Source organism: Trifolium pratense, linkage group LG7, assembly GCF_020283565.1.
Source record: "Trifolium pratense cultivar HEN17-A07 linkage group LG7, ARS_RC_1.1, whole genome shotgun sequence".
In the NCBI taxonomy this organism is placed as follows: Eukaryota; Viridiplantae; Streptophyta; class Magnoliopsida; order Fabales; family Fabaceae; genus Trifolium; species Trifolium pratense.
In genome coordinates, this window is record NC_060065.1 from 35,874,911 (window position 1) to 35,894,261 (window position 19,351).

At 34.7% G+C, this 19,351-nt stretch overlaps 3 protein-coding genes and 1 pseudogene across 3 annotated transcripts; 1 reads left to right on the forward strand and 3 right to left on the reverse strand.

Moving 5' to 3' along the window:
• Positions 1-345: 345 nt before the first annotated feature.
• LOC123896350 lies at positions 346-3,432 on the reverse strand (annotated as a pseudogene).
• A 1,027-nt stretch (positions 3,433-4,459) lies between these two features.
• LOC123896351 (pentatricopeptide repeat-containing protein At5g66520-like) lies at positions 4,460-5,824 on the forward strand. The gene has a single exon (XM_045946749.1). It carries the CDS (start codon positions 4,460-4,462, stop codon positions 5,822-5,824), a length of 1,365 nt encoding a protein of 454 aa, XP_045802705.1.
• Positions 5,825-6,534: 710 nt separating this feature from the next.
• On the reverse strand, positions 6,535-10,016 carry LOC123895409 (serine carboxypeptidase-like 11). The gene is made up of 14 exons (XM_045945719.1): positions 9,564-10,016; positions 9,331-9,476; positions 8,877-8,953; positions 8,669-8,791; positions 8,444-8,546; positions 8,327-8,364; positions 8,149-8,247; positions 7,955-8,041; positions 7,718-7,867; positions 7,524-7,595; positions 7,186-7,304; positions 6,975-7,088; positions 6,847-6,892; positions 6,535-6,733 (listed from the first exon to the last, which is right to left on the reverse strand). Exons 1-14 carry the CDS (start codon positions 9,710-9,712, stop codon positions 6,650-6,652), a joined length of 1,407 nt encoding a protein of 468 aa, XP_045801675.1. The 5' UTR covers positions 9,713-10,016; the 3' UTR covers positions 6,535-6,649.
• Positions 10,017-10,731: 715 nt separating this feature from the next.
• LOC123895408 (serine carboxypeptidase-like 11) lies at positions 10,732-14,236 on the reverse strand. The gene is made up of 14 exons (XM_045945718.1): positions 13,748-14,236; positions 13,329-13,474; positions 13,093-13,169; positions 12,855-12,977; positions 12,666-12,768; positions 12,537-12,574; positions 12,214-12,312; positions 12,041-12,127; positions 11,807-11,956; positions 11,645-11,716; positions 11,434-11,552; positions 11,236-11,349; positions 11,070-11,115; positions 10,732-10,971 (listed from the first exon to the last, which is right to left on the reverse strand). The coding sequence occupies exons 1-14, from the start codon at positions 13,897-13,899 to the stop codon at positions 10,888-10,890; spliced, it is 1,410 nt and encodes a 469-aa protein (XP_045801674.1). The 5' UTR covers positions 13,900-14,236; the 3' UTR covers positions 10,732-10,887.
• Between the last annotated feature and the right edge of the window lie 5,115 nt (positions 14,237-19,351).

Below are 19,351 nucleotides of genomic sequence, written 5' to 3' on the forward strand. Positions count from 1 at the left end.
CTCATTTCTTTTTTGACTAAGATATGGTTGCATGTTGTGAAAGTGGAAATGAAGGTAACTATATTTTGTAACAAGTGTGTCATTCCTGTCCTTTAAAATCTGAACTTTGAAAAGTGGTGAGAAACTGCACTATAAAATGTTATCTATAGAACTGCATATTAATTGCAAGTTCAAATGAAGGATCCGTTTACAATAGATAACATTTTTGATTAAATCTCATCAAAGTTGTAATGTTGGAGCAATTTAGTCCTCAGACATTCAAAATAACAAATTAGTCCCTATTGTCAACAAAATAAAATGTTCCATATTAGTCCATTTTTTTTTCATTGAATCTCCAAATAAAAGAAAGATTCACAGATTTTCTGATGTTGTAAAAGACACACTGAAAGCCTTTATTTTTTGGTAATTCCTACAAAGGCCTCTTAGATATCCACCTACTAAACATGTCAAAACATTCTTTAGGCCGAAACTCTGGAGCTGTGTGTCCTCCACCCTGCAAAGAAACTTGTAACAATTCCTAGTGTATGGTTATGCGATAAGCAACTTACTTAAGTGCTTATAACATAAACGCTTATCAAATAAATAAGTGCTTATGTATAAACTTTTTCTATTGAGAACAGGAGGCTTGCCTTGACAGTTGCAAATGTCATCCTATTCGAGTAAGTCCTTGTGTATCTATACATACAAATAGTTAAAACAAATATTAATTCAACTTTGTCATAACTCATAAATCTAGCATATATATAGTTACAATTAGGTGAATACCCTACAACTTGGTCATTTGTATGCCATTGTCTCCAATCATCAACAATGGAATAGTTTAAAGATTTGATCTATGCTTGTGTCCCCAAGAATGGCATTGCCATGTCGTGATCGCCACTGTTATTAGAAATATATAAAATATATTTTAAATACGAAATTATGAAACTTGTTCTCAAAAGTGCTACCTTATGCAATATAGAGAAAGATCATTGACCTGTAAATTAGTGAACGAATGCCTTTTCTACTGAGATTTACGTGATAATCATAGCTGTTAGGGATATCCCTCTTATGAGGTATATCATAGCTACAACGACGCCATTTCCCAATACTTCCCTGCAACACAAGCAACCAAGTTCTTATGTTTATAGTCGTATAATTAACCAGGAAAGATTCCGTGCAAGAGTGCACAAATGTGGGGGGGAAATTTTGACATGTTAGAAGAAAAAGATTCATATACCTTGCGTATTTTTAGTGCTTTGCGAACATTATCATCATTGGCCCATAAACCACCAAAGGAAATGTGAATAACTCTAAAAGTGGAAAGGAAACCAACATCAATGTCACAATTTTTTTTTTGAGATTTAGGTAGTAAATGGTATAGATAGTAAGATTATCATTGCATAAATATATGGAAAAATAGGCCATACTCGACATATAAAGGCGGGCATTTCGAGATTTGTACTGAGGAACTTGGAGGGATATTTCTTAATTAGAGATCTTTTTGGAAGTTTTCTATCAACCCACTTACAATCCGGGTCTAAAATATGCATTGGATTAAGTCCGGATATAGTCTGTGAAAAGAGAAGAAGGGTGTTCACTTTTTATGAATAGAAATTCCTTTCATTAAATTTGATAAAAATAAAATAAATGGATGCATATATATACCTTTTCGAACAAACTGATATCTCTCGAGCATAAAACATTTCTGTTCTCTACAGTTATATAGTCTCCGTTACAAACTGCATAATATTAGAGATGAGTTAGTTAACATATTTCTCCGTGCTTCATAGATTTTCAATATAAGAAAAGCTACATATATACACGGAGAATTATAACTCAATTACGTCATATAGTTCATCGGATGAGTCCCATTCCATGCGCAAAGGGGATTTTATAGTTATTTTCCTATCCAGTTGTTGCAGCATTCCCTGTCAGGTATCCCTGACGAAGAAAAATATTTCATAATTAATCTCAAAGCAGTTCTATAATGACATAATCCATCTGAATTAAAATGCTAACCTGGAGATTTATGCATGGTTTGACACCTTTTTCATTTCCTGCAAACAATCTAATTAGTGAATAATTAAACTTAATTAAGATTGTAACATATAGTAAAACACTAACATAATTGAGCCATAAGTTTTATACCTTCTGCAGTTTCATGAACAATTACCGGAACAGGAATGCCAGCGTATGAATCACCGCTAATGTAAACTTCATTGGATTGAAATTTAGGATGATCAACTAACCACTACAAAGATTATAACCAAATGTTCGTTATTTTATCGATCGGCTGCTGAAAACAAAAAAAATGATTATTGTGAAATGAAAGCAATAGAACTTCTATGAATACCTTCCTGAAAAATTGAAGAGCTTGTCGAACTAGTATCGAGTTGCTTCGTTGAGAAGCAAACTTTGTTCTGGCATAAGTGAAGCCTGTGGAAACAGGCAAAATCTACAAATATAATACTACTAACCTACCAAGAAAAATCATTACTAATACTGATAAATAGATGCAACCAAGCCAAAATAATTAACTTAGGCAAAAAAAAGATGATTTATAACTACCATTGTATTCAAGATCAGATTAGGTAAGCTACCATTGTATTCCTCCTTTACAATTTCAAGTGGACCTGCAATGCAAGTATGCAACTTCTCAAATTTCAGGTTTTTTTGCCTAGATATATTGCTACTAACTATGTAGATAAAAGTACACTCATCATATATATATATATATATATATATATATATATATATATATATATATATATATATTAACACTTATTCAATTAGTATTAGAATTGAATAAGTTCAAAATATTGTTACGATAGTCTTATGTTTTAATGGATCAAAATTTCAAATACATCTTAGACTAAAAGACACATTTCAGGATCAAAATGACTAACAATAAACACATTGAGATATGATTTTCTAATATTGATACCTTCAAGTACTATTGCGACATCGCCTCACACATTCAAGAACAAAAATGCATGTTTATACAAATTAAACAAGATCAACTACTTTTCTTAATATGCATAATTTAGTCAAATTTTACTTATATTTCACTCAAAAAGTAAAGTTGCAATTACCAATTTCAAAGAAAAGACCAGACAAAGCAGAGCAACCAGGTCCACCAGTTAGCCAAAGCATGAGAGGATCATCCCTTGAATTGTTCTCTGATTCAATGAAATAATAAAACACTTGCACATCCTCATTTTCTCCCACTCCCACATACCTAATCAACAAATAGGAAATTATATTAATACCATATATTAAAAGAACTTAAAAACCATACATGAAACCCAATTGGTCTAGAGGTGTTGATTTGGGTCCTTGGAGTATGCTTCTCTCAAGTGTGTCGTTCGTGTTCTTTGAAGTCTGAACTTTTGAAATGTGGTGACAAATAGTGAAGATGGTTGCATGGTTATATAAGGAAGAGACAACCATTATACTATACACAAATCAGACAAATTTTGTATCATTCACACGCACAGGTTAGTTTTTATTATTACATTAATAAATTTTATAATTGCATCAAATGAGATATGATAAAGTTTATTGATCACATGGTGAAAAACACATTTCTCTATGGTGCAAAATTATATACATGTTACCAATAGTTAGCGATAAAATTGACCCCGAACCAGATGTATTTCATTTGCACTTTTTTCATGCCTCAAAATAATTGACACTTTCGAATACCAATCCAACATTTATGCTCCTCCTCAAGCAAAAGCTTTCTCAACTACACTACACTTGCACTGTCGTTGCTGCTACTCAACGGGACACGTCGCCTGACCACCTTTGTCGAACCATTGGTTTGATGCCACTGTTGAGTCATCACGAGGGGTAGCCGAAATCATTCACATTGAGTTAAAGAACAACTTTGGACACTACACTTTAACCCAAAATTTACACACCGGTTGGTTGAAGAGAAAGTAAGAGGAAAGAAACTAAGGGAGGGGAAAGCTCAAATCCCAATTAATTTTCCGTTGTTTGGTTGTAGCAGAAAATTGGAAGGAAAGAAGAATATAACTATGGGACCCACAAAAATTCTTTCCACCCACACAACTGAGAAGAAAGTTTGGAACCAGTGCAGTTTTTTGTTTATTCCAAATCTGCCCTTTGCTGCTTTCTTTCTCATAGTGTATGTTGACATGTTGAATTTTCTTGTGCCATTATTATTATTATTATTATTATTATTATTATTATTAATTAGTATAAAAGTAGTGTTGTCCACATAAATTTTTTGAATATTGACATGACTCAAAAACCATTCCTCACAACCCTTGCTGAAAAATGCAACACCTTAACCCAACTCAAGCAATTACACGCTCACATCCTCCGATGTCGTATTCAACACTCTCCCTACGCCCTCGCCCCACTCCTCTCCGTCGCAGCAACCTCATTCTTCTCTTACGCTTGTTCCATTTTCCACAACCTCACTCACACCAATACTTTCATTCACAACACAATGATCAGAGCCTACCTTCAAAACCATTCCCCTGAATCAGCACTTTCATGCTACTCAACAATGTTACAAAATGGGATTCCTGTTAATAACTACACATTCCCACCTTTAATCAAATCCTGCATTGCACTTGTTTCTTCTTCGAATTGGGTTTCCCGTATTATGATCGGTCATATGGTACATTGTCATGTTGTTCAATTCGGGCTAACCAATGACCCTTATGTCGTGAGTGCGTTTATCGAGTTTTACACAGCATTGCGCGATGTGCGGACTGCCAGGGTATTGTTTGATAGAATGACGAGAAAAGATGTTGTTTTGTGGACTGCTATGATTGATGGTTATGGTAAAATGGGGAATGTTGAAAATGCAAGAGAGATGTTTGATGAAATGCCTGAGAGAAATACTGTGTCATGGAGTGCTATGATGGCAGCGTATTGTCGTGTTAGTGAGTTTAAGGAAGTGTTGGCTTTGTTTGTTGAGATGCAGAATAAAGGTGTGAAGCCGAATGACTCTATACTTGTTACTGTGCTTACTGCGTGCGCGCACCTGGGTGCGCTCACGCAGGGAATGTGGGTGCATTCCTATGCAAAACGTTTTGAGAGGGTAAGCTCGAATCCCATTTTAGCAACGGCCTTAGTTGACATGTATTCGAAATGCGGATGTGTGGAATCGGCTTTAACTGTTTTTGATGGTATTTCTAATAAGGATGTTGGAGCTTGGAATGCTATGATTTCTGGTGTTGCCTTGAATGGTGATGCAAGGAAATCCTTGGAGTTGTTTCAACAAATGATTGTTTGTGGGAAAAACCCTAATGAGACTACCTTTGTGGCTGTCCTTACTGCATGTACACACGCAAAGATGGTTCAGGAAGGTCTTCGGTTATTTGAAGAAATGAGTGGTACTTATGGGGTTGAACCCTGCGCAGAACATTACGCGTGTGTTGTGGACCTTTTGTCTAGAGCTGGAATGGTTGAGGAGGCTGAGAGGTTTATCGAGGAGAAGATGGGTGGATTTGCAGCAGGCGACGCTAATGTGTGGGGTGCTATACTTAACGCATGTAGAATTTATAAAAATATTAATGTTGGGAATAGAGTGTGGAAAAAGCTTATTGATATGGGAGTAGCTGATTGTGGTACTCATGTTCTTACATACAACATATATAGAGATGCTGGGTGGGATGCAGAGGCAAACAGAGTTAGGAGTATGATTTCAGAAGCAGGGATGAAGAAGAAACCCGGATGCAGCATAATAGAAGTGGGTAATGAAGTTGAAGAGTTTCTAGCTGGTGATCAATCTCATCCGCAGGCACAGGAAATGTGCAGGTTGCTTGATTCAATTCTCAAGATGGCGAATATAGAGCACTTCTAATGGTAACCTCTTGCCTCTCACCTGTTTGGTGATGGGAAAGTAGCAAGAAGCAATTTAGCATATTTGGATTTTCAAACACGGGTGTCAAGAACACTAATTCGAATGAAAATTATCTGCATAATAAACCATTGAAAAGTGATTTGAGCCTTTCAGCTCCCGGACCGGGCCCAAGTTCAGTGATATTTCTATCTAATCGAAGACAGGAGAAGACAGAAAGTTAGCATCCATCAAAGACAATTCTGGGAAAGTTATCCCAAGTTCCCAACCTCATAGACAATATGCAGCAAAATGTAGAGAAAGCATCATCCACACAGTACCTGATCAAAATCAAGAATCAAAGTTTAACTTTGATTACCAGGAACTGGAATTACCACTTGTGAGTTTCTTTCTCTAAATTTCCCTATAGTTCTGACTTATAATGTGATGTTCTTACTGAGGTAAACTTTGTAAAATTAAATTCCTAACTCAAAATTCGAAGACCATTCACATATTTTGGCCCTGAAAAGATGTGAACTGGGGCACTCTATAGGTTGTGTGCCTATTACATTATATCTTGGTTTGTGAGATAGTACAAATTGTCCACACCACTGGGTGTAACCATTTTTTTTAAGTAAATCATATTAAAGGGAGTAAAAAGTACTCCAAAGTCCAAAGCCAAATTAATAAAGTTAACCATTTTGCATGTTTTGAAATAGCACGAAACCGCGTTAATCTGAAAGTTTGCTTGTTGTAATGTTGCTATAATTAATAATTCTATGCAATGCGCCAAGCCAAGTGATACATATTTCTTTGCAAGTTAGAAGACAAATTCATTTTTGTTAATTCCTACAAAGGCCTCTTAGATATCCACCTACTAAACATGTCAAAACATTCTTTAGGCCGGTACTCAGGAGCTGTGTGTCCTCCACCCTGAAAATTTTATCAGTCATGGATAAGCTACTCAATTAAGCACTTATAACATAAACACTTGTCACATAAGTGCTTATGTATAAACTATTTCTATTGAGGAATAGGAGGTTTACCTTAACAGTTGCAAATGTCATCCTATTAGAGTAAGTCCTTGTGTATCTATACATACAAAAAGTTAAAACAAATATTAATTCAACTTGGTCATAACTCATAAATTTAGCATATATAGTTATGTGAATACCCTGCAACTTGGTCATTTGTATGCCACTGTCTCCAATCATCAACAATGGAATAGTTTAAAGATCTGATCCATGCTTGTGTCCCCAAGAATGGAATTAGCATGTCATGATCGCCACTGTTATTAGAAATATACAAAATCTATTTACCGTACGAAATTATGAAACTTGTTCTCAAAAGTGCTACCTTACGCAATATAGAGAAAGATTATTGACCTGTAAATCAGTGAACGAATGCCTTTTCTACTGAGATTTACGTGATAATCATAGCTGTTAGGGATATCCCTCTTATGAGGTATATCATAGCTACAACGACGCCATTTTCCAATACTTCCCTGCAACACAAGCAACCAAGTTCATATATTTATAGTCGTATAATTAAACATGAAAGATTCCGTGCAAGAGTGCGCAAATGTGGGGGGAAAATGTTATTAGAAGATTTCCTGCAGAATTGTGAAATTTTGACATGTTATTAGAAGAAAAAATTTCATAGAATAATTGGATAGACAGCATGAAAAAATTATGACTTTCTCATATATGAATCAACGATATACCTTCCGTATGTGCAGTGCTTTGCGAACATTATCATCGTTGGCCCAAAAACCGCAAAGGAAATATGGATAACTCTAAAAGTGGAAAGGAAACAAACATCAATTTAACAAAAATATTTTGAGATTTAGTTTAGGTAGTAAATGGTATAGATTAGATTATCATTGCATTACATAAATATATGGAAAATAGGCCTTACTCGACAGCTTAAGGCGGGTAATGCGAGATTTGTACTGAGGAACTTGGAGGGATATTTCTTAATTAGAGATCTTGTTGGAAATCTTCCATTATCATCAAGCCACTTACAATCCGGGTCTAAAATATGCGCTGGATTAAGTCCGGATGTAGCCTAGAGAGGAATGGTGTTCACTTTTATGAATAGAAGTTCTTTTCACAAAATTTGATAAAAATAAAATAAATGGATGCATATATATACCTCTTTGAATGAACTGATATCTCTGGCGCATAAAACATTTCTGTTCTCTACACTTACGTAGTCTCCGTTACAGTTTTTTTGCAGTGACTGCATAATATTAGAGATTTAGTTGGTTAGCATAAATCTTAGTGCTTCATAGGTTTTCAATATAAGAATAGCTGCATATATACGCGGAGGAACTATAATTCAATTACGTCGTATAGTTCATCGGATATGAGTCCCATTCCATGCGCAAAGGGGATTTTATAGTTATTTTCCTTTCCGGTTGTTGCAGCATTCCCCGTCAGGTATCCCTGACGTAAAAAAAACATTTCATAATTAATCTCAAAGCAGTTCTATAATGACATAATCCATCTGAATTAAAATGCTAACCTGGAGATTTATCCATGGTTTGACACCTTTTTCATTTCCTGCAAACAAATAGTTAAACTTAATTAAGATTGCAACATATAGTAAATCAATAACATAATTGAGCCATCAGTTTTATACCTTCTGCAATTTCTTGAACAATTACCGGAACAGGAATGCCAGAGTATGAATCACCGCCAATGTAAACTTCATTTGATTGAAATTTTGGATGATCAACTAACCACTACAAATATTTATAATATAATGTTCGTTATTTTATTGATCGGCTGCTGCAAACAAAATTTAAAAAAACAAAAAAACATGATTATTGTGAAATGGAAGCAATAGAACTTCAGTGAATAATACCTTCCTGAAAAATTGAAGAGCTTGTCGAACTAGTATTGAGTCGCTTCGTTGAGAAGCGGAATTTGTTCTGGCATAACTGAAGCCTGTGGAAACAGGCAAATCTACAAATATAATGCTACAAACCTACCAACAAAAATCATTACTAATACACATGATCTAAGGGGATTTGATAAATTGATGCAACCAAAAGTTGATTTATAACCCCAACCTTTGTCCATGAATGTGGCCTCAAGATCAGATTAGGCAAGCTACCATTGTATTCCTCCTTTATAATTTCAAGTGGACCTGCAATGCAAGTATGCAGCTTGTTAATTTTCAGGTTTCTAGATGTATTAGAATTGAATAACTGCAAAATATTGTCACGATAGTCTTGTCTTATAATGTATCAAAATTTCAAATACATCTGAAACTAAATTGATTAACGAAAGACACATTTCAAGACTAAACTAACCAATTAAAGACACATGCATTTCATGACCAAAATGACTAAAAAAACACCCATTGAGATATGTTTTTGTAATATTGATACATTCAAAGGACTATTGTGACAGGGCCTCAAACATTCACTCCAAAAGTAAAGTTGAAATTACCAATTTAGTCAAAAATGCATAATTTAGTCAAATTTCAGTTATATTTCACTCCAAAAGTAAAGTTGAAATTACCAATTTCAAAGAAAAGACCAGACAAAGCAGAGCAACCAGGTCCACCAGTTAGCCAAAGCATGAGAGGATCATCCTTTGAATTGTTCTCTGATTCAATGAAATAGTAAAACACTTGCACATCCTCATTTTCTCCCACTCCCACATATCTAATCAACAAATATGAATATGAAGTTATTTTAATACCATATATTAAAACCATGAACTATACATATGGCTAAGTAAATTGAACTAACCCAGTTTCAAGCAGAAAAGGAAGGGTTCCTTGGAATCCAGGAAGAAATTTTACTATAGAGGCACATGTTGCAAGTTGAAATGAAATATGTGATAATAAAACAAGAACCAAAAGAAGTTCCTTCCCATAACATGAACTGAACTTTTCCATTTCTAATCTTCACTTTCTCCCTCCTTTTTTCTTTATGAGAAGCTAGTTCCTTAAAAAGTACAAAGGTGATTTTGTATGGTGCAATTGAAACCAAGGTAATATTTAGTGACAAGTGTGTCATTCGTGTTCTTTGAAGTCTGAAGTTTTTGAAATGTGGTGACAAATAGTGAAGATGGTTGCATGGTTATTTAAGGAAGAGACAATTGTTTTGTATGATGTACAAGATTTTTTTTTATTTTTTTTATGAGAATCGAATCTAAGAAGATCTCATGCATTTTACCCAAACGCCTCACCACTAGACCAAATCTAGATATTTTTTTTTTTTTTTTTTGCATTGAAATCTAGATAGGTTTTACTATTAGATTACTAACTTTGATAAGTAAAATTGCACTTTTTGACCACATACATTAAATATACAAATATACAGTGAGTATAAAAAGTGCAATTTTGCTATAAAATGTCATGGAGGGAGTAACTAACTAGAATTAATAATTTTAAGTTCAATTGCATTTTTGTTCTTCAAGTTTTACAAATAAGTGATTTTGACCTCCTAGATTAAAATTGTGTGATTTTGAAACCCTCCATATCCCTTTCTGATTTTGGAAAGAAAAAAAAAAGTAATGAAATTGGAAGTGAGGGAATCCAATTCAACCTTTGTTGTTGATATAAATAGTTGGAGATTGTTTTTGGCCTCTGAGGGTTCACTTGAATGGGAATTCTTTATCAATGGGGGCTTTTTGGTCCCTCAAACATGTGAATTGGGGCACTCTATTTGCCATATTGGTTGTGTGTGCCTATTTTACATTACATCTTGATTTGTGAGATAGTTGAAATTGCCCTCACCATTCATGTAAACATTTTTTTTTAAGCAAATGATATTAAAGGGAGTAAAAGGTACTCCAAATCTAAATTAATAAAGTTAACCATTTTGCATGTTTTTGAAATATGGTTAACATGAAAGTTTGCTTTCGTAGCTTCTCCATTTGCAAAATTGCAGCACAAATAAAAGAAAAAAAAACTTGTACAATCCCATCGATTAATTTATTTATGGTCCACCCTTACATTTGAAATATTTTTTGTTTGTTGTAATGTTGCTATAATTCTATGCAATGTGCCAAGCCAAGTGACACATATTTCTTTGCAAATTTAATAGATAAATTTATTTTTGGTTATTCCTACAAAGGCCTCTTAGATATCCACCTACTAAACATGTCAAAACATTCTTTAGGGCGAAACTCCGGGGCCGTGTGTCCTCCACCCTGCAAATTTGATCAATCATAGATAGAGTAAACAAACTAGTAATGTTCTTTAGTGCATGATTATGTCCTTGTTTAGATAAACGACTTATTTAAGGTACCTTTATAGTAGCAAATGTCATCCGATTAGAGTAAGTCCTTGTGTATCTATACTTGCACAAAATCAAAACAAATATTAATTCAACTTGGTCACAAATACATCATGGTTGTAGTGTGTGCGCGGCTGTGTGCGCGCATATAACTATAATAATTAGAAATTTTGAATACCCTGCAACTTGGTCATTTGTATGCCACTGTCTCCAATCATCAACAATGGAGTAGTTCAAAGATCTTATCCAAGCTTGTGTTGATAAGAATGGAACCGACATGTCATGATCTCCGCTGTTATACGAAATTTATAAATTAAACTAGTTTATATCAATGATATCTTATGCAATATATGAATAAAAAGAAAAGATTATTGACCTGTAAATTAGTGAACGAATCCCTTTTCTACTGAGATTTACATGATAATCAAAGGTGTTATGGATATCTGCCTTATTAAGTATATTATAGGTACAACGATGCCATTTCCCGATACTTCCCTACAACACATTCAACCAAACACTTGTGTCATGTAATTGCATAACTAGTAATGACCTACGTGCAATCTCGCACGAATGTATCCACAATATACCTTATGTATGTGCAGTGCTTTGCGAACATTATCATCGTTGGCCCAAAAGCCGCAAAGGAAATATGGATAACTCTAAAAGTGGAAAAGAAACAAACATAGAGTTAACAAATGATATATATTTTATGAATATCATTACATAAATATATGGAAAAGAAGCATTACTCGACAATATAAGGGCGGCAATTTGAGATTTTTAGTGAGGAACTTGGAGGGATATTTCTTAATTAGAGATCTCCTTGGAGAAATTTCAGTATCATCACGCCACTCACATACTGGATCTAAAATATGTGCTGAATTAAGTCCTGATGTAGCCTGTGAAAAATAGAAGAATGTTGTTCACTTTTGTGACTAGAAATTCAACTCGCGAAATTTGACAAAAATATAATCGATGTATACCTCGTTGAATGAACTCATATCTCTGGAACATAAAACATTTCTGGTCTCTACATTCGCATAGTCTCCGTTACAATTTTTTTGCAGTGACTACAAAATAGCAGATATCTTAGTGTTTCATAGGTTTTCAATATAAGAATAGATACATATATACGGAGGAATTATAATTCAATTACTTCGTATAGTTCATCGGATATGAGTCCCATTCCATGAGCAAAGGGGATTTCATAGTTTATTTCCTGTTCAGTTGTTACAGGATTCCCCAACAAGTATCCCTGAAGAAAATAACATTTCATAATTAATCTAGAAGCTGGTCTATAATTGCATAATCAATCTTGAAGATGTTATAGTCAATATTTTTATTACATATCATGCACAATCTGTTTGATCAAAACATCAAAGTTAATCAAACAGTCCGTGTCTAGTGTCTGTATATGTCTCGGTACTTTATATGTTTAGAGTGTCATTTTTCGCGAGAGTTATACTTTAAGATGCTAACCTGAAGATTTATCCATGGCTGGACTCCTTTTTTATTTCCTGCAAACAAATGAATTTTTGAATAATTAAACTTAATTAAAGTTGCAGCATAATGGTACTACAATACATCATTGAACCATGAGTTTTGTACCTTGTGCAATTTCTTGAACAATTGCCGGAACAGTAATGCCAGAGTATGAATCACCGCCAATGTAAACTTCATTTGATTGAAATTTTGGATGATCAACCAACCACTACAAAAATTTTGACCGATTCACATAATTGCAACTATAAGTGATTATTCTGAAATGAAAGCAATGATAAAATACTTGGTGAATACCTTTCTGAGAAATTGATGAACTTGGTGAACTAGTATTGTATCGCTTCGCTGAGAACCAGTTTCTGTTGTGGCATAAGTGAAGCCTGTGAAAACAGGCAAATCTACAAATATAATGTTACTCACCTACAATGAAAAATCATTATATAAATACATAATTTGAAGGTGTTTGATTAAATTGATACAATAAATCCAGAAAAAATTAAAATAAGCTATGAAAAATGTGGACTATAACATCAACCTTTGTCCATGAATGTGGTTTTAAGATGAGATTAGGTAGGCTACCATTGTACTCCTCTTTTATAAATTCAAGTGGACCTACATGCAATATCTCTCAAGTATAAGTTGTTTTGCATACAGAATATAATCAAACACAGTATAACTGGAGTTGTCATGTTCCGTCCTTTATTTTTAAGGGATCAATCGTACGTTTCAAAGACTTATTTTAAGACTATCCAAAATCAAAGTTGAAATTACCAATTTCAAAGACAAGGCCAGACAAAGCAGAGCAGCCAGGTCCACCAGTTAACCAAAGCATGAGAGGATCATCTTTAGGATTGTTCTCTGATTCAATGAAATAGTAAAACACTTGCACATCCTCATTTTCTCCCACTCCCACATACCTAATCAACAAATATGAATATGAAAGTATCTTAATACCATATATTAAAAGAACTTAAAAACCATGATCTATATACTCCGTTCTCATGTATAAGTAAAGATTCCTTTTTGAGGTTATGAATTATTTGCTCCCTCTGGTCTCATATATAAGTAAAGATTTATTTTTCAGGTTAATGAACCTGAAAAAAGAATCTTCAATTATTCAATGAACTTAAAAAAAGAATCTATATACGAGATGTAGGGAGTATATAGCTAAGTAAATAAATTGAACTAACCCAGTTTCAAGAAGAAAAGGAAGGGGTCCTTGGAATCCAGGAAGAAACTTTACTATAGAGCCACATGTTGCAACTTGAAATGAAATATTTGATAATAAAACAAGAACAAAAACAAGAAGAACATTCCCATAACTTGAACTAAACTTTGCCATTTTTAATGTTCACTTCCACTATTTTTTTCTTTATGAGAATTTCCACAGTTTATAATAGAAGAGTCTAGTTCTTGATGTTATCATAATTTTGACTTGTAAACAAATAAACTACTATTATTTAATTAATTAATTATTATGATGAAAAGTTGGAAACACAATATGTTGATTAATTGGTCTACTTGATGTTGCACATGACAAGAAATAAATTAACAAAATACAAAATGCTGATACATACATATTAGTATTTTATTATATGGAGGGATTTGAAAAATAATAAAGTATTTAATTAGTATATATGTTGATATATGTTTGGTGACGTGAAGTGTGTGATTGTTTTTATTTAAAATCTGAATTTTGAAATGTGATAAGAATTTAAGAATAGTGAAGACGGCTTCCTAGTATATTCAAGGAAAGAGACAGCCATATTGAGCTTCAAATATTGACAAATTTTATGTTGCTATTAAAATGACATGCACCCACTATTTTTTTTCTTTTCTCATCACAATTTCTAATTACTTGATTTTTGGTTTCCATGTCCTTAAGAGTCGTAATTTGGTGCAACACGTCAATCTTTATTTTCTCATGTAATTTTGATCCTGCATCACTATCACTATCAGTCTATACACGGACACAATTATAAGCAAAAAATCACTTTTTAGGTTAATTGAAAAACTAATGTATTTGGTCAATAATATAGATTGAAACATTATTTTGTTAATGAATCTAAAAATTGTTTTTTTCTTATAATTATGTCCGGAAGGAGTACAACTTAAAAGAAAGAAGACTAAATTGCACTTTTGACCCCCTAAATTTTATAAAATTGTGATTTTGTTTGGCTCATTATGTTTCAAAATAACATTTTTGACTCTATCTTTACCCCTTTTGCAAAAGGTTAATATTGACCAAGTCAACGTTCTGACAAGTTTTTTAAGTGACTCAGCTATCGCATCACATTTTTTTCATCTTATAATTAAAAAACAAAAAAAGAAAAAAGAAGAGGAAGTTGCACCTATGAGCTTTGTCGTGTTATGCTGCTGCTTGCAGGTTCTGAACTCCCTCTGTATTTTGTTGGCGCAGCAGAAGCAAGAGTTTGGCTGGTTCAGAGGATGCAAGGTTCAGAGGTTGTGTTGCCTCTGACTCTGTTGCGCTTCAGAGGATGGTTGCAGGCAAGCTCAGCAGGCACGCAGGCTTGACTGTGGGCAAACTAGCAGTTTTGCAGAAACTGCTATATACAAGATGAACAAGTTTCTTTGATGATTTTGGTGAAAAACTGAACATGAAAGACTTAGGGAAAATAGAAATTTTTATTCATCCTTAATGGGCCAAAAGTTATATTACAATTGATACACTAAGGTGTATTTATACTTGTTACTTAAGCTACAAGTAACTACCTTGGCCTAACTAATTCCTAACAACTTTTGGTAGTTAGACTAACCAACTAACTACCTAGGATCAAACAAAACAAACTTCAAGATGAATTAACTGCTTTCTTAACACTCCTCCTTAATTCATGCTTAAATTGCAAACAACCAGTCCTAAGCTCCTCCTCAAAAACTCAAACCTGTCAAGCTTCACAGCCTTTGTAAAACCATCTGCAAGCTGTACTTCAGTTGGACAATACTGCACTTCAATCATTCCATTTGTCACTTGTTCCCTAATGAAATGAAATCTGGTAGCAATGTGCTTGCTCCTGCCATGTGAAATTGGATTTTTAGCAAGACTTATAGCAGACTTGTTATCAATCCTTAGGATTAGAGGCTTCACTGGTTCACACTTGATTTCTATCATCACTGAATTCAACCAAATTGCTTGACATGCTGCAAAGGTGCCTGCTATATACTCAGCTTCACAAGATGAGAGAGCAGTCACAGCTTGTTTCTTTGTACACCAAGAGATTGCAGCATTGTTGAACTTGAAAACATACCCTGATGTGCTCCTCCTATCAGTTATGTCTCCACACCAATCACTATCAGAATACCCTATCAAAGTACTCCCTGCACTGTTTGTACCAATAGGGAATAGCAAGCCAATTTCCAAAGTACCTTTGAGATATCTGAGGATTCTCTTAGCAGCTATCATGTGTGACTTCCTTGGATCATGCATAAATCTGCTGATAACACTCACAGCATAGCATATATCAGGCCTACTGTTGCACACATACCTCAATGAGCCAACTATTTGTCTGAACACAGTTGGATCAACCTTCTCTTCATCTGAGCACTCATCAATTTTTGTATTTGTTTCTGATGGATTTGATAATGGATTGCAGCTTTCCATTTCAAATTTTTCAAGCAATTCACCAATATACTTCTGCTGGTGCATTACTATACCATCTCCTCTTCTCATAAATTCCATTCCTAGAAAGAATGAAAGTTCACCAAGATCAGACATTTCAAATTCACTTTTGAGCTTATCTTTCACTTTTGCAATTTCTGCAATTCTACTTCCAGTTATGAGCAAGTCATCAACATACAAGCAGATTATGACTATATCTTCATCTTTAGGGCAATGTACATATACACCAAACTCAGCAGCACACTTTTTAAACCCTATCTGAATCAGAAAGTCATCAATCCTTTTGTTCCATGCTCTAGGAGCCTGTTTCAAGCCATATAGTGCCTTATACAGCTTATACACCATTGATTCTTTTCCTTTTATTTCAAAACCTGGAGGCTGTGACACATACACTTCCTCATCAAGTGGACCATTCAGAAATGCTGATTTCACATCCAGATGGTACAGGCTCCATTTGTTCTTACAGGCCAATGCTACAACCAACCTCACAGTCTCTATTCTAGCAACTGGTGCAAACACTTCATTGTAGTCAATTCCATGTTTCTGTAAGAATCCTCTAGCAACTAACCTTGCTTTATGCTTTGAAATTGTGCCATCAGGGTTCAATTTCACTTTGAACACCCATTTCACATCAATTTTCTTTTTCTTGTCTGGCAAGTCAACTAGCTTCCAAGTCTGATTTTTCTCAATTGACTTCAGCTCTTCTTCCATTGCCCTCTTCCACACATTACTTTTCAAAGCATCTCTGTAGTTCAATGGTTCAGAATCAGCTAGTAATGCAAAGTGAATGAGATCACCCTCATCATTCACTGCATTATCTTGAGTAACTTCACAATCATTCAATCTAGCTGGTACACGTTTGGTTCTTTGAGTCCTTGCAATCATATGAATTCTATCATCATCATCACTTGATAAATTCATATTACCATCACTATCAGTACCTTGATTCTGAATAGTTTCAGCAGCAGGTTCACCTTCATCACCTCCATCAGATTCATCACTTGAACTTGGATAGATGAAAGTTGACTGCACTTCACTATTGTACACTGGTTCCTTCTCCCATTTCCATTTCTCTTCTTCATTCACAATTACATCTCTGCTAATGTGAACCTTCTGAGTAACTGGATTGTATAGCTTGTAGGCACCAGTTGGATGATATCCTATGAGTATCATTATTTCACTTTTATCCTCAAGTTTGGTTCTTCTAGCATCTGGTACATGTTTATAGCATAATGAGCCAAAAACCTTGAGGTGTTTCACACTTGGCTTCCTCCCACACCAAGCTTCCTCTGGCACAACTTTCAGTTTCTTAGTTGGACATTTGTTCAGAATGTAGGCTGCAGTAAGTACTGCTTCACCCCAGAACATGTGTGGCAAATTCTTCTGTTTAATCATGCTTCTTGCCATATCTAACAATGTTCTGTTTCTTCTTTCAGCTAGTCCATTGTGCTGTGGTGTGTATGGAGCAGTAACTTCATGTGTAATGCCTTGATTAGTACAGAAGTTCTCAAACTCTCTTGAGGTATACTCTCCACCACCATCTGTTCTCAGAATCTTAATTGATTTCTCACTTTCTTTTTCAATTAAGATTTTAAACTTCTTGAACACTTCTAAAGCTTCACTCTTCAGCTTCAAAGTGTATAACCAGATCATTCTGCTGTATTCATCAACAAATGTGATGAAATACTTGCTTCCCCCTAATGATGCAGCTTCAAATGGACCACAGATGTCACTATGAATAACTTGCAATACACCACTAGCTCTCTTAGGCATTTCAGCTACAAAAGGTTTTCTACTGTGCTTACTCTTCACACATATCTCACATATGGACTTCTTAGTCTTAAACTTAGGCAGGCCATACACCAATTCCTTAGAATTTAAATCACTGAGGCTTCTATAGTTCAAGTGTCCATACCTTTTGTGCCAAAGTGCTTCAACCTCATCAATCACTGTGGTAGACATGCACATCATATCTACACTTGAGATTCTACACTTGTAGGTTCTGTTGTTTGACAAGCTGCACATCAAGATCAAGTTCTTCATTTTGTCAAATAGCTTCAGTGCATTATCCTCCATACTTACAGAGAACCCTCTTTGCACCAATTGACCTAAACTGAGCAAATTGCAATTCATACTAGGGACAAATAACACTTCAGAGATGATCACTTTACCTCCCTTCTTACTTTTGATCACTATGTTACCAATACCTTCAGCAGCAAGTTTTCTCCCATCTGCTAGTTTTATACTAGACTTTTTGCTTGCATCAAAATTGGTTAACCACTCTCTATGTGGTGTCATATGATTTGAACACCCTGAATCAAGAAACCATTCTTCATTCTTCTCACACTCATCCCCTATAGTAGCCATCATCAAGACTGACTTTACATCACTTTCTTCTGCAACATTAGCCTCTTGTTGATCTTTCTTGTACCAACACTCATCTGCAAAATGGCCAGGCTTCTCACAATTGTAGCATTTCACCTTGCTTTTATCAAAGTTCTTCTTCTTGTTCTTACCTTTGACAAAACCTCCTCCTTTAGAGGATTCAGCTTCGTCATCAGTTTTTGAACTCTGATCTTTAAGCCACTTTGGTTTATCTTTGCCTTTCTTTTTGTAGTTCTTGCCATTATCTTCTTTCTTGTTGGTTTGAGCTTGCAAGGCTTGTTGTTCTTTCTTTTCTGAACCTCTACTGAGAACTTTAATCTCATGTGCTTCCAAAGCACTTTGTAATTCTTCAATTTTCATTGTAGCTGTATCTTTCACATACTCTATAGCTATTACCACATTATCAAAGTTTGGAGTTAAGGATCTAAGCACTTTCTCTACTACCATTTCATCAGTGACAGTCTCTCCACAATTTTGCATTTGATGAACAAGTGCAAGAAGTTTTGAGAAGAAATCACTTACTTTTTGATCCTCTTCCATCACCATAGACTCATATTGCCTCCTAAAGGCCTGCAATTTCACCTTCTTGACCTTGGTTCCACCATCGTGGTAACCCTCGAGTATATCCCAAGCTTCTTTGGACTTAGTTGATTTTGAAATCTTTTCAAAATGCTGTGCATCACAATTCTGCTGGATATAGAACAAAGCCTTGCAGTCTTTTTTCTTGTTTTCTTTGTAGGTATTTCTCTGATCATTGGTTGGATTTGCTCCC

Bases quoted from the DNA above. Each gene is read 5' to 3' on its own strand.
- LOC123896351 (XM_045946749.1), top strand. From the start codon at position 4,460: ATGATCAGAGCCTACCTTCAAAACCATTCCCCTGAATCAGCACTTTCA.
- LOC123895408 (XM_045945718.1), bottom strand. From the start codon at position 13,899: ATGGCAAAGTTTAGTTCAAGTTATGGGAATGTTCTTCTTGTTTTTGTT. The intron at 12,128-12,213 runs GTAATTGAATTA...GCTATTTTGTAG, and splicing joins TATCCGATGAACTATACGAA to TCACTGCAAAAAAATTGTAA. The intron at 11,553-11,644 runs GTATATTGTGGA...AATGTGTTGTAG, and splicing joins AAGCACTGCACATACATAAG to GGAAGTATCGGGAAATGGCA.
- LOC123895409 (XM_045945719.1), bottom strand. From the start codon at position 9,712: ATGGAAAAGTTCAGTTCATGTTATGGGAAGGAACTTCTTTTGGTTCTT. The intron at 9,477-9,563 runs GTTAGTTCAATT...TTTGTTGATTAG, and splicing joins CCTTTTCTGCTTGAAACTGG to ATATGTGGGAGTGGGAGAAA. The intron at 7,868-7,954 runs GTATATATATGC...ATTCCTCTCTAG, and splicing joins ATATCAGTTCATTCAAAGAG to GCTACATCCGGACTTAATCC.